The sequence below is a fragment of the Sapajus apella genome, unplaced genomic scaffold (assembly GCF_009761245.1).
Source record: "Sapajus apella isolate SASKATOON/1434 unplaced genomic scaffold, GSC_monkey_1.0 scaffold37, whole genome shotgun sequence".
Taxonomy (NCBI): domain Eukaryota; kingdom Metazoa; phylum Chordata; class Mammalia; order Primates; family Cebidae; genus Sapajus; species Sapajus apella.
In genome coordinates this window covers 11,849,209-11,864,736 of record NW_022436977.1, presented here as the reverse complement: position 1 = coordinate 11,864,736, position 15,528 = coordinate 11,849,209, and the positions used below count along the sequence as shown (strand labels likewise).

Below are 15,528 nucleotides of genomic sequence, written 5' to 3'. Positions count from 1 at the left end.
CCTCACTACAGAGAAAGCCCCAGACCTCACTACCACGTACAAGGCCTTCTATGATGTGTCCTTCATTACTTCTTTGCTCTTTGATCACATGTACGACACAGACCTTTCCTAAATGACTTCTGTGGCCATAAAGAAGAACTCACTTAGGCCTGGAGATCTTAGAGTAAATGAAAGAAGACACACTAATTATAAATAATGGCAGTGAGGAAAGAGTTTCCCTGCAGGGTAGTCACAAAGCCTTTCCACAATTAGATATCCTTCTGGAAAACTCAGCAGGCCAAGAAAGCCTGCCCTGGGCCTGTACTTCTACATGGCAGGGTCACCAAAATGTTTCTATTGAATGGATATTTATTTTCTTGATATACAATAAATGCATGGTTTTATGTAAACAAAAAACATATTTTTATTATTTAATTTTCTAGATAAGTCATTGAAAATGATGCATGAAATAAAGATTATTTGCAATACCCATATTTGATGCATCAGTTTCACAATGACACAGTTTAGCATGAAATTTAAATTCAGACAATAATTTCAAGGTGACAGTTTTATCTACAAAGTCTCCATTTCTAGTTCAACCAATTTATTTAATGGAACAATTTAGAGCACTTGTTTAACAACAAATCCAAATAACATTCAAAAGAAAGTAAAGGGAAATAACTTTCAAATGCAATTTAATAATAGAAACTATTGCTGTATTTAAAGCAATGAATCTAAACCTAAAATGTAAGTGTTAATTGTATATGTTCTTATTGAAGAGATTCAAGTAAGATAGCAATGTAATTATAAAAATGTAAACTTAGATAAAATCTACCACTTTCCTATAAAACACAGATACACAAATATTAAGACTTCAAATGAAATATACGCTGTGAAGTTAAGAGATAAAAACACTGAAAAATAAGACAAAATTATAAACTTTAAATATACATTATGCTTTAGCTCTCACTTCATTGGATTTCCATTGCTTTCTAGACACATCCCTACAATTAGTTCTAGACACCTGGTGATTTTCTTTATTATGAGGTGGCAATAATTAAATACTCTATTTCCTTTGGTAAGAGAAAGCATGATTTATGAGAAAAGAATAAAAATATAAGAAAAACACTTAATAAATTATTCAATGTTTAGATCAATCTGATTTCGGGCAAATTTCTTCCATGCTGCAAGTATGGAAAAATGTAGATAACAGCACAGTATTTAAGATTACATCTGGGTTTGCTTTCCTGTTCTTAGCAGTTCTGTGACTGTAGGCAAGACACATAGCCTCTCTTAAGTCTTAGTTTATTCATTTTGAAAAGGGAGTAGTAATAGGAAGTATGTCTCAAATAGTAAGATGTATACCACTGGCGGCATTTAAGGTAGTTTGAATGGCAAGATGGGCAGATTGCTGGAGCTCGGGAGTTTGAGATCAGTCTGGGTAACATGGTGAAACCCCATCTATACAAAAAAATACAAAAATTATCCAGGTGTGGTGGTATCTGTTTGTAGTCCCAGCTACTTAGGAGACAGGTGGGAGGATCACCTGAGCTGGGAAGGCTGAGGCTGCAGTGAGCCAAGATCATGCCACTGTACCTCAGCCTCAGTGACAGAATGAGGCACTGTTTGAAAGAAAAAAAAAAAAGATAGCTGTTGTGGTGATAAACTTATTTTAAAAAATTTATTTCAACACTATTTTAATATGCATGATAAAAAATATAAAATTAGTATGTAAACTAAAAAAAAAAAAAGTAATTTTTCAGGACAAACCAAGCAAGCATCTTGGGAATCTCTCTTTCTCAGAGTATAGTTCTTTTCAGTTGTACTTTGAAATTTCACTTCAATGAACGTGAACATTTTCAAAATGGTAAAGTCCTTTATACAAAGAAGTAAATGTCAGAAGAAGGTTCTTAGGGTTCATGTAGATTGTGTCAGAATTAAAGGAAATGATGAGCTAAATTTTATAAGGTACTTAGCACAGCACTGAAATACATTAAAAACTTAATAATTATTATTTTTCCTTGTGACTTATTATTGCCATATTACTATAATCCTAATAAATCAAGTATAATACATTTAGCATAAAAGAAGTAAGTTTGAATATCTATACATAGCAAAACAATCATCTTTTAGTTTCCAAAGGATTTATAAATAACATGTACCACTAAGAAAAGCAAGAAAGGATAAAAAGAAATTAAGAAACATGGGGAGGGACAGGAGCTCACAGATGACAAATAAGCAAAGAGTTGATAAAATTAAACAAAATATACAATTTTTCTTAAGAATATTTTGCAAAATGACATATGTTGCAATGATTAGGCTAAGTAAATCTGCCTATGAAATTTGAGGAATTACCACACCCATTGAATAGCACCGATATCATCATATTACATATTGTCTCAGGACATTACAAATAATGAAAACAGTTTTCTGGTTCCGTTTTCTAAAAAATTCTATCAACCAGCCTGGGCAACATGGCATATCCCATCTGTACTAAAAGTAAAATTAAAAAACAAACAAACAAACAAAACCAGCTTAGCATGGTGGTGCTTGCCTGTAGTTCCAGCTACTCAAGCAGCTGATGCAGGAGAATCGCTTGAGCACAAGAGGTGGAAGTTGCAGTGAGCTATGATTATGCCACTGCACTCCAGACTGGGTGACAGAGCCTGCCTCAAAAAAAAAAAAAATCCTACCAAGTAAGGCAGGACATACCACTGTAATGAAATCTAAAAACATTTCCTGTAGTTTTACTAAGTTCTTGTGAATATTTTTTTTTAAACGTCTTCTCACAAAGGGCAATAATTATATTAAATATGATACTACTTAGATAGTTCCCACTTCAATGTATTTTATGTGTCTCCCATTTAATTGCAATGGTAGTTAATATTTTCCTGCAGCTAATATTTCTGAATAATATATGCCCAGGATTTTGTGACTGTGTTCTTGTTCTTTTAAAGTATTCTGGATTTTATCCACCAATATATAAAGTAGCTGTAATATTTTGGTGTTCTGGTTATTATTACAAATTAACCCCAAATTTTCTTTTACCATAGGTAAAGAAAGAACCATTCAATAATTAATCAAAAGAGAGTAAATACCACACTTTAATCAAAATATCTTTAGTCATAATAAGACTAAATTCTATAGTAGCAACAGTTCTTTCTTTAAACATGCGGTCTGGCCATGTTGCCCAGGCTGAACTCAAACTCCTAGGCTCAAACCATCCTCCCAACTCAGCCTCCCAAGTAGCTGGAACTGCAGGCACCTAACTAGTATACTTATATCTAAGAATATACTGGGACAGAATTGGGTGCAATCTGGTGAAACCTCAAATATGAGTAAGCCAAGTGACAGAAAATTCACCTAAAGTTTCATTTTGATAGCTGACCAAAAATTTCTTGCCCAGAAAATGGGGCTCTGGGCCAATGAAGAAGGTAGGCTCTCAAGATTCAGGAGAAAACTCAGAAATGACATCTACTGAGTTAATACATGATGAACATATAACACTACCTGTCTTGGGAGAGTTGGAAGAAACTTATCAATGACCCTGTGGGCGGCCCTCCATATGTATCAAAAATGCAACTCTAGTCACTCAAAATTAATTAAAAATCAATTTTTCTACTTCTTGCTTAAAATATGTAATACAACTATAATTGTGTGATATGATGAAACAGGAGCCCCTTCACAGAAGCAAATTTACTGGATCTAATTAAAGCTAATTTTGGAAAACAAACATGCAAATGACTTAACCATCTAGCTTTATCAAATTATTAATTCAATTTACCATCATCAGTAACTGTTCTGGCACTAAAACATATTCTCCCTGTTTTGATCTCTTGCCTTTGCTAAATACACCTTTTTATCTCTCTCTACATAACACCGTCCAATTAGTAATCTCATAAAAACAATGAGAAGAAATCATTAAGTATTTCCACGAATAATGCCTGTTTTAAAATTTAACATTTTATATATACTAACATTGCTCATAGTCCTGAATAAATTAAAAGAAAACCCTTTGTGAGAGTGGAAGTACTTGGCAGTTTAACTGCCTGTAATATGTAAATTTATAACATGTTTTCCTGACATTTAATCATATTATAAATTAATGTATTCATCAAAAGCTTACAGATAAGTTGAAAATTAAAGTTGTACTTTTTTTTACAGTTTTTATTTTACTTTTTAGATAACAGCTAACAGTCCGATAAAAATCATGGAACATTTTATAACATAATTTTAGACTCACTTGCTGGCCCTAAAACATAAATATTATCATTAGGAAGTGACAGTGATGAAGTTTGTTATAAAATCAAATGATCCAGGTATAAAAACAGTTTAATTTTTTATGATACTTCTTATGCCCAGAAAAGAAAAATTGGTACATGACTTTCATCAAGGTACAAAGTAAAAACAAATTTACCCATTATGATTAGGGTATTCCTATAATATAGATCCTATTAAGCCATTGCTGTTAATTCTGCTTTCACTTTTAATTGCTTAACTTCAAAACATTATTGTAAATAATACAAGCTGTTCTTCTAGCAAATATTTATGATTATAATAGGATCTAAAACTTCTTTAAACACTTGAGAATTGTAAGATGAAATTGATAGCAAAATAGGTCAGAAACAGGGCACTTGGCTCGGCTCTTGCAGAAACGATACACAGTGAACTTACATTTTCAACACTCTAAGTACAGATGCTGCTCAAGTTATGATGGTGTTACTCCTGCATAAACCTACCCTATGATCTTTTCAACTTACAATGGGTTTATCTGGACATAACCCATCTTAAGTCAAGGAGACTAGTGAATGTCTATCACTTTTGTACCATAATATAATTGAAAATCGTTAAGTTGCGCCACAAGAAGTTGGAGATTGTCTCTAGTAGTTAAGTTCTGTTGAAAAACATGCCAATCAAGTTTGTACTTACTTTGCAGAGGCAAAGTGTTTCTAATACACTGTAACTCTAGTTCCTCTGTCCATTCCAACCTTGGAAGCATCTGCTTCATTTCATAGTTACCAATCTCTGCCCCGGACACTGGTTGACTATTGACTGGTATCTGTCCCAAACTCTTCATGTGTTGTTGAACTTCTGCCAAGAGAACAGCCTGTATTGCTTCAGTTACCTGTAAAGTATTTTTTTAATGAATTATTTTTACTATTATTACAAATGCTTGTGTATGTTGCAAAAAATCCAAAGCCTTGAATTTAAATTTGAGCAGGTTTCCATAAACAGTAACTTTCCACTCTTCTAGAATTAGCATCCACAACAACTGAAATATGGGGAGCAACAACTGGCACCCAGACTCTCATATTGTTTTTTTTTGCAATGCAAGAGATTCTAGAAGGATACTTAGGAGGCATTTTTAAAGTCCAGAATGCTAACCATTATACTATGAGACAAAAAGGAGTTTTCAATTATTTTCCCTATTTTCATTTGCACCAGAAGATAAAGAAAATTCATTTGAATTTATTCTATTGATCTTTAGATCCTCAAGGTTAGATCCTCAAGCTACATCTAGCTCCAAAGCATTATTTAACTAAAAACACTGCCTTTAAACTATGTCTAATACAGGAAATTAAAGAAATGACTTTAATAATAAATCTTACTAAACTGTGTGTATGCCTATGTGGTTTTACATAGATTAAAGTATTGCAAGTCATGTCTTTCACTTGCTGTGAATGCCCAGTCAAAGACCTGTGGTTGGAAGGAGGGGGAAAGGAACACTTGCCATAGCACACCTAACCAAATTCTTTCATTTTTAAAATGAAGAATCTGTGTAACTTCTAGGTTACACACACTTGGTGGTCAGACCTTCTGATTCCTGATTCTGTTTTTTCAAGTCCATGTCCACTCAAGATTCTATATTCTCAGCTCTCAGTGCACAGCTAGGGACAGTTTCCTAGACCTCTTCCTGATAAAAGATGAGGTAAGGTCTAGCAGTTAGGTAGAGCCCAAGGAAGGCCAGGAGCTGAATTAGGGAGAGAAAAGAAAGGACACTGCTGATACAGACAAACTGGAGACATCCTCCCATTACCCTTCTCTGGCCAACAGTTAAACCTTTCATATAGCTACATCCCAGTGCCTTTCATCTAGCCACATTCCAGTGCCACATCATATATATTTCCCCTCAGAAGTCTGTCCTCTGTCAAACTGACCCATGTTCCACAATTGCCACTGCCTCTGTCCATTACTCCCAGTCTACACATAAGCATGTCTAGATCTAGGGATATGGGACCACATTGAGAGTGGTGACCTAGAGATGGTTTGGCCAAAAACTGAACGTATATTTATGTAAACATTTATTCAGTCTCTTTTGTATGTCATGGTAGCATGTGAGACCTTCAGGTTCTAGGGACATGCAGGGAGCTTATTATGTTGGCAGATATTTGTTGGGGCAGAGAAGCTGGCCTCTTACTTTTAAACATAGGAAGCTTCCTGAGAATACTGGAGCAGCTTCCTGATTGCTGATTATCTCCAGTCCTTGTCCAGCCCAAACTCATATGTTTGATTAAGGAGTGAAAAAGGCTTATGAATGGTAGAATATCACTGTTGTATACCGTGCATACTAAGCTGTAGTACTGCCTAGTCCAATACAAGTGAATGGTGCTTACTCATGAATATCACGTAATGAGATATTTAACATCAGAGTATCAGTTATATGCCGTTAATCTAAGATATACTTAGCATATCATGATGCTAGTGAATAATACCTATTTGTATCTACCATATGAGACAAACCTGTATGACATGGTGAAACCCCATCTCTACAAAAAATGCAAAAATTAGCCAGGCTCAGTGGTGTGTCCCTGTGGTCCCAGCTACTCAGGAGGCTGATAGAGGAGGATTGCTTGAACCCAGGAGGCAGAGGTTGCAGTGAGCCTAGATTGCAGCGCTGCACTCCAGCCTTAGTGACAGAGCTGGTATATATATACCAGTTCTGATATATAGATATGTGATGAAACATATGTTAATCTCTTAACTATCATATATGTATCTTCTAACATACATTGCTATATAAATATATCGGTAAACCATGCTGATTTATGTATATCACAATGATGGGATACACTGTATTATTTATTCATTATGAACAATTTTGTAACACTAAACTAATTTCATTTTAACTTTGTCATATATGTTATTTGATAGCATTGGTTCCATGATGCAGCTGATGTGGTAGAAAGAACTCGGGTTTATAAATGAAAAGGTTTGCGTTTCCAATTCAACTATGACAGTTACTACAAATCCAACCTTTGGCAAGTCACGAACTTCTCTGACTCTTCACGTTCTAAGTCTGTGATACTGAGAGAAATTAGGATAAGAGCTTTCAATAACAGAATACTGCATGGAAATTGCTCTTTCTATACTTATAAATTAAGGAGGATATTGGAGGACATCCTAAGACCTACAAGGTGTCCAGACTATGTCATATCCCGTAGAATGGGTAGTTTGCCTTCACTGGGCTTATGGCTGTCCTCTCATCCTGGGATGCTTATCACCCCAGAGACATGCCCACAATGTGATCTAAAATGTCATGTCTCCCACTGAATATAATATCCTATACAACTTGGACAATAATTCTTTCTTAAAAATATATAGGAATTTTTGCAATTTCACATAACATTTCTAATTATTTGATTTACATGTCATGACTTCACTTTAACTGCTGTTGTTTTTTTTTAACATAGTTGTCACCAAAAATGCATATTATAAGAATAATAATATGAATATCATCAAAAAACTAGAGGAACAGAAATAACAATAGAATAAAATATATTAACCATGATGACTAGGGTACTCAGTGCCACAACAGTTAAAGTGAATATTGAATGCAATCCAATTGGAAAGAAACTCAAAACATATATTTAAACTCAGTGTGAGATGAGAGGTAGGCTGTATCTTCTGAGTATATAATAATGGTATTATAGTATCTGGACTAGATTAGGCACTAAATAAATACTAGAGGAATTGAAATAGATTTGTAGACATTCAAAAATAAACTGTGGAAAGTATAATTTATTGATAGTTTATAACTATCAATATTTGAGTCTCTCTCTATAAATGTAGTAGATAGGTTTTACAGATAGTCAATAAAAATAGAATTTTCTCCAACAAAATATAAAATATTTATATGGCATTTTATATAACTTTGTAATTTTAGTAATGAGCTAGAATTGAGCTCTATGGCTATAAAACCGTCTTCCCAATGTATATAAATAAATTTCTTCCAAAAGGTAGATATACAAGATATAAAAAAATCATATTCTTTTATGAGGCAATGTGCAGAGATTAAAAATAAGGTTTACAAACTCATTGACAAGAAAGAGTCAGCTACGAATCTGGGATATATGCTTATCAACTAAAAGTATTACTGAGTCATAGGCAAGCTAAAAATTTTAGTGGTATTCCATTGACACCTTGGAAGAGCAAAATACTGTAAAATAGTATACAGCATCATGAAGATGCATAAGAACCCATGTGTTCTGCTTGTTTCTTCCAATGTCTAGTGTTTTTTTTATAAAAACATTTTCCCCAACACTCTACTCATGCTGGCCTTTCATGTCTTTGTATTTTCAGATGGGGGGGGGTATCCATGAACCACAGCACCAAAAAAGAACTCTTCCAATAACTTCATGAATGTGAATTATATCATACCTGCACAGACTGGTCTCTCCAACAGGAAATTAGCTTCAAAAGTGAAAGGTCAGCTTCAGGTACATGAGATGCATTCTTTCCTAGAAACACACAGAACACATTTATATCTTGAGAGTATTAAAAATGGATAATGGCTCTTAACATGGGCTGCATGTTAGAATCACCTGGGAAGCTTTGTTTTTTTATAAACGCCAGTGGCCAGGTTCAATCTTCCAGAGATTTTTATTTTACAGATTCTGTGGTAGAGGTGAGGCAGGCATTAATGCTTTGCAAAAGTACTGCAGATGATGCACATGTACAGCCAGAGTCAAGATCCATTTGTGTACATTTACACACACACACACACACACACACACACGTGTAATTTTAACAATTATATAACACATATTCACATCAAATCAAATTCATTTTTACAGCTTAGACACACTTTTGTTCATTTTGCTGACCCAAGACAGATCACCAAATCTTACAATTCCTTACTCATACAAATTCTGAAATTCTACTCTGCCGTGAATTAGTCTGTATCACATGTAAAATCAAAATAAAAGACCTTTTTTTAAATTTGTCCTTACCCAGCTATACCACGCTGATTAATAGGTAGAGCACTAATGTTTTAATTTGACTCATTCTGTTACACATTGTTTCTTTTCTGTTTGCCCTCTCCAATGTCCTTGCTATCTATTTGCTTTAATGTTCAGTGTGAAATTTTAAGAATGAGCCAGAGCTTGGTCTATGTAAATTGATTCATAGAATGTCCAGCAGTTCCCTACACAAAAAAGCACTTAATAAGCGCCTTTTTATTCATTGAAAATGTACATATAATCATAATGAACAATCGATGATATAAGGCTTTCTGATGGCTAAAGTCTGTTATCTAAGTGCCAGATTGTCAGAGTGAGATAGGGAAGAATGGTAAGGGCCTGTGCAAACGGAAAAGTTGTTACTATAATTGTCTATTTAAATTAATATATTGATATATGTTTGACATTGTGGTGTCAACGATTTAAATTAGCATTTGTCTGATAAACTTTTCATCAAATCACTATTTTATATTAATATGTGGGATACGGATCTACATATGAATATATATTTACCACATTACTCGTCAAGGAAAATGTAATAGAAGGTACTGTATACAATGTAATTTGAGAACATGAAAGTAATATATAAGAAACTTCTGACCAATTATTTATATTATTTTTTCCTAATGGAGCATTTAATATAAATGTAAAATGACCAGGAACAGTATATAAAACATGTAAGCATGGTAGAAGATTATTATTTTGATATGTTTTCCATTTCTTCATGAACACAGAGGGTATGGGCAGATTTCCTTTTGATCTCCTTTTTTCCTCCCTCTCCTACTTTGTTGACCTTGTGACTCAACCATCAAAGCTAAGTATTGGTCTCAACTGTAACTACTTACTAGCATCATGGGGTACTTCACAGCACACTTTAATGTGATGTTAAAATTTTAATATGTGATGGAAATGAGAACCAACTTGTCTTGGCAATATCAGCAAGTTAAAGAATTAATTGCAACTTGAGGGGTAAAGATAAAAAGAAAATATCCCAGGCTTACCAATATTATTCAGTCACCATTCCTGCTGACAGAAGTGAATGCTGGTTCCTATTAATCTTTTAGATGAACACTTCAGAGTGTTATTTTATTCTTCAGGATTTGGCTTTATAAAATTAATACCATGAACTCAATACTTCCTTTTTTTTTTAACCTTTCTTCTTCCTATGATTTTTTGAAAAACGTGTTTCCCTAGTCCTTATCTGAATTTTAAATGCTATAAATGCCAATGTAAATTTCAGAGAGATGATTCTATGCTAACAGTGGTTGCTTAGACTGTTTGACTGGGGCAGCCACAGGAAAAGCAGAGGCCTTCTTGATTGTGGTTAGTAATCCTGTCTTTGCAGAAACACTTATATTGAATATTAAATTCCAATCACCTTCCCAGTTACCAGTGCTAAAAAAGTGAAAGGAAAACTGAATAGCTAACCCTAAGAAGGGTGACTACCTGCGGAGAAAGGAGGCAACCCAGACTGGGGCCATTTAGAGGGAACAGTGTCTGTAATCATAAATGTGAGAAGTGGCCTGACGCAGTAGACAGGAAATGGGGTTAGAAATCAGATTTGGATTGGCATGCAGGCCCGTCTACTGAATAGCTGTTTGCCTATGAGTCATCTAACTTCCTTGACCTCCATTTTTTTGAGGGTAAAACACAGATGCTGCCTTCTACTGTGCAAGGTTCTTTTTACATTAAATGAGATAATATATGTGAAACCATATTCTTGGAACATACTAAGCACTAGATAATTGGAAGCTATTAATACACGCTCACTTAAACATACTCTTTTTTTTTTTTTTTTTTTTTTTAAGAGTAGGGGGTGAGCACTAAGAGATAAGGTTGGATGGCGGTGTGTATGTGATGACATAGGTAGAGTGGCCAGATCGTTTAGCATTTTGTGTGCTATAGTAAAGATGGTGGCTTTTATTTTAAGTGAAACAGAAGACACTGAAAGATCGTACATAGAAACGTGAGGTTCTGACTTAGTCCTGAATAACCATTCCTGCTGGTTGGTTGGGAACATAGCGCAGGAGCCAAGAACAGGAGCAGAGAGGTGATCAGGAGCCTCCCGCAGTCATCCAGGCAAGGCAGGATGAGTGCTCACAGGGGTGAGGGTGAGGGAAAGGGAGGCTGAGGAGGCTGGAGCTGCTGGTGTAGGGGGTGAGAAGCAGTCAGATTCTGAGACACATTGTGAAGGTAGAAGTGACACAATTATCAACAGATTGGATGTGGGGTATGAGAGAAAGGGAAAGCAAAAAATGATCCCAAAGTTCTTGGCTTGTGCCATTGGCAATTGGAAGAATAGAACTGTTGTTTACTGAGATGCCCCAAACTTGGAAAGGCAGGTTTGGGAGATAAATTTCCATGAGGAAACAAGAGAAAAATTAAACACTGAAGTTGTTACTGAGAAGAATACAACCTTCTGAAATTGCAAGAAAATTATCTAATAATCATTTATTTGGTAAGATAGTGATGCAATACACTTTCCAATAAAACACAGAATAATTTAACATCTAAGTACTTCCTTTGCTGAAAAGTTTCAAATGTTTAGTCATTTCAAAGATCATTTGAAATCTATGCTTTATAAATGTTAAAATCTTATATCTATGTTTTAAATTTATATAATGGTATATCTATGGTTTTAAATGTTTTATAAATGTCACCCATCTCATTTTCTAAATGAGGAAAGTAAGGCCCAGAAAAGCTAAGTGGCTAGCCTAAAGCCACACAGCTAGTATAATCACAAACATAGATAAAATCTATGTTTTATAAATGTTATTTATTTTGACATTGCTAACCAGATATAGAAAGACTAGTTATTTCCTTTCATAGGAAAAAAAATCAGATCATATCTGTATTGGTAACTCCCTTACCATTTCGTGAGCAACTGTAGAAGCTTGACATATTTAAAATGTCATTCCCAGCACTTCTCACCTTATTATGTACACATTCCATTCTGAAAGAACTGTTGAAAAAAAGATTGACAGTATATTACTAAAAATATGAAAAATTCTTTGAAGAAATAAATCAAAGGTATGGGTACGTGACCACTTGAGCAAATTTGGAAATTGAATACAGATTATTTTTAGCAATACCTTTCACACCAATTTCTTTTATGAATCTGATTTCCTCACTTTATTCCCACCTAAAATACTAATCCCAATTGACTTACAAATCTTAGTTTGCCAGAATTATCTGTGACCTACATTTACAGGAGAGGCTTTGCTATTTTAAGTCACATGACTACTGACTAATGCAACAATTAAAAAACCCTAATAGGTTGACATCTGCAAAAGAATTCTCCTTAGGTAACATTTGAGCCTTACAAAAGTAGATTTTATCCTAGGTCAGTGTTCCAATCATAGGAATCTTCCAAAATTGTCAGGGATGTTCTCATAGGTAGGCAATTGTTTCCTTAAAATTCAGTTAAATCATGCACCCAGTTGTTAAGCGTACAAGGATTTCTGAGCCTTCACAACTACAGTAAAATCTTTGTGAAATGGTCAAATTTGTTGGAAGGATTTAGTGTGGCAAATCCAATGTACATTATTTTGATTTATCAAAAAATAATATCTGGGCTGACAGCCAGATCAAATCGGGAGTGGCTGCGGTAGAGAAGCCATCTCTAATCCTGACACCTTCATTCTATAATTTGTTTCAATGAAGAATTCTTTAAACAGTCAACTGATGGGTGACAACATTTGAAAGGCTATATGATGAAAGGTATACCAAAAGTCTGTAAGCTTTCCTAAAGTACACTGACATCAGACACATTATATCCGTCCTGTAATCTGTATCAGGAATAAACTTAGAATGAAAACCTCTGGCAAACAACTAAGTCCCTCGTCTGCTCTGTGGGATTATGATTAGGCCAATACATCAAACTGGTTAGTAGCCTAAGCTTTTAAGAATTTGACAATCACCTGCACCACCCACCTCATTTTGTAAATGAGGAAAGTAAGGCCCAGAAAAGCGAAGTGACTAGCCCAAAGCCACGTCGTTAGTGTGATCTCTAAACTAAAAACAGTTACTTCTAAACTGTACTACGTATAAATGAATTACTAAAAAGTATCTTCTATTTTAATATGTCAAAATATAAAATAAATGGTAAAATTTGAGGTATGAAATTTTCAAATTTTTCCTTTCCTGATGATATAAAATATATATTATCATAAGTATTTACTTAAATGTTTTTGTTCACACTTAATTCACACCATGTATAATGGATTTCAAGATGTATGTGTGTTTATGTATACATGTATCTATCTATCAAGTCATTTAACATCTCATACTATGACCTTCTTGGCACATATTATGAGAACAATAAATATCTGTTGAATAAGTGAATTTTTAATCATATAGATTTATTGCCAAATTATACTCCAATTCCAAACAATTAAAAGGGAGATACTCTTAAATGTGTTTTAAACCAAGAAATTGTTGCATATTTACCCCCCACTGGAAAAAAGAGAGAAATGTTAAAGAGCTGAATGTAGCAAATAATAATTTTTAATGTCATAAATTAGAATTGTCAAAATCTCTTTTTGTCTTACCTGCCAACTCTACATGCCAATTCTAAAGGCATGTTAACTAACTTATTAACTAAAAATAGTCTGCTCAACAAATAAACTATAATATTTGACTCTTGTAAAAAATCACAATTATTGTCCAGTCCTCTTGGAATTCCAACCTGATTTGGAAGAGTGGCTGTGTATTTATTTGACAAGTCCAACACTTTCCTGGAAAATAAATTTACTCCTGAACAGTCTTTTATCATTTCAGTATTGCATAAATCCCAACCTGGCAACATCAGTGAGAAATAAGCTTCATTTGAAGCAAGTCCCAAAGAAACGGGACCCTGAAGCTTTAAAATATTGAGGTGCTTAATACAAAGATAATCTAAATCTTCATCCACTCCCCATGGCAAAAGGCAAGACAGAAACAATTTAGCTGTGTCTATTGTGAGACTGGCATCTACTTTTCTTGATGGCTTAGGCTGCATTTTTTTGGAGATCTTCATTTTCTTCTGCCTTTTAATGACATCATTTTCTTCTGAAAATTTGATGGTGTTATCTCCTTGGGCCAGGCTTTCAGAAGTAGGCTTGGCTTGTGCCTCTGCTGAGAGAGGACCACAGGCAGTTTTACTTTTTCTCAGTGTCAGTGTCTTCTTCTCCACCGTGCTCTTGGCTCTTCTCAGGACCTCACCACCATAGAATGAACTGGAAGAGTCAACATCACCGAGTGGAGTTGGTAGCAAAAGTTCAACAAGGTTTTCCAGATCAAATAGAAGAATATGAAAGCCTACGTTACTCCATTTTATTTTCACAGGCAAGACACTGAAAGGTCTTGGGAAAAATTTGGCATCAGCAACCTAAGGGGATAAAAATATTTGTGTCAAAGTTCTTGTTTATTAAGTCATTTCATTAAATATTCCATGATTTTTAAAAAAGTATTAAATTGCAGTACAGATAAAGGCAGATAATTTCAAACTTTTTGTCTTAGCTTTAAAAATTCCTCTCTAAATACATTCTAACATCCTTTGAAAACTTCTATTTTCCTACGTTTTATTTTTCCTTTAAATAAAAGGAATTATGTCGCTGGTATAAGATGGCGCTAGATTAACATCCTTTAATATACACTCTCACATTATATGAAAAAAAATACTTGCACCTCTATGATTACAGCAGTACAATTTGCAATTGCAAAAATGTGGAACCAACCCAAATGTCCACCAGTCAACAAGTGCATGAAGAAACTGGTATATATATATATATATATCATATACCACATAGGGTATGTATTCTATCATACCATATGATATACATGATAAGATACTACTCTGCTATAAAAAGGAATGAATTAATGGCATTCACAGTGACCTAGGTAAGATTGATGAGTATTATTCTAAGTTAAGTAACTCAGGAATGGAAAACCAAATATTGTATGTTCTCACTCGTAAGTGGGAGCTAAACTATAAGAATGCAAAGGCATAAGAATGACACAATGAGGGCCGGGCGCGGTGGCTCGAGCCTGTAATCCCAGCACTGTGGGAGGCCGAGGCGGGTGGATCACGAGGTCAAGAGATCGAGACCATCCTGGTCAACATGGTGAAACCCCGTCTCTACTAAAAATACAAAAAATTAGCTGGGCATGGTGGCGTGTGCCTGTAATCCCAGCAACTCAGGAGGCTGGGGCAGGAGAATTGCCTGAACCCGGGAGGCGGAGGTTGCGGTGAGCCGAGATCGCGCCATTGCACTCCAGCCTGGGTAACAAGAGCGAAACTCTGTCTCAAAAAAAAAAAAAAAAAAAAAAA

At 34.7% G+C, this 15,528-nt stretch overlaps 1 protein-coding gene across 2 annotated transcripts in view; it reads right to left on the bottom strand.

Moving 5' to 3' along the window:
• WDR72 (WD repeat domain 72) overlaps nucleotides 1-15,528 on the bottom strand; it is a 163,196-nt gene that overhangs the window by 69,255 nt on the left and 78,413 nt on the right. For both annotated transcript variants that reach the window (XM_032297405.1, XM_032297406.1), the window contains exons 11-14: nucleotides 13,769-14,586; nucleotides 12,089-12,180; nucleotides 8,638-8,717; nucleotides 4,909-5,104 (exon numbers count right to left, since the gene is read on the bottom strand). In XM_032297405.1, the coding sequence (XP_032153296.1) occupies nucleotides 4,909-5,104; nucleotides 8,638-8,717; nucleotides 12,089-12,180; nucleotides 13,769-14,586 (1,186 nt within the window). The remainder of the gene's footprint in view (nucleotides 1-4,908; nucleotides 5,105-8,637; nucleotides 8,718-12,088; nucleotides 12,181-13,768; nucleotides 14,587-15,528) is intronic.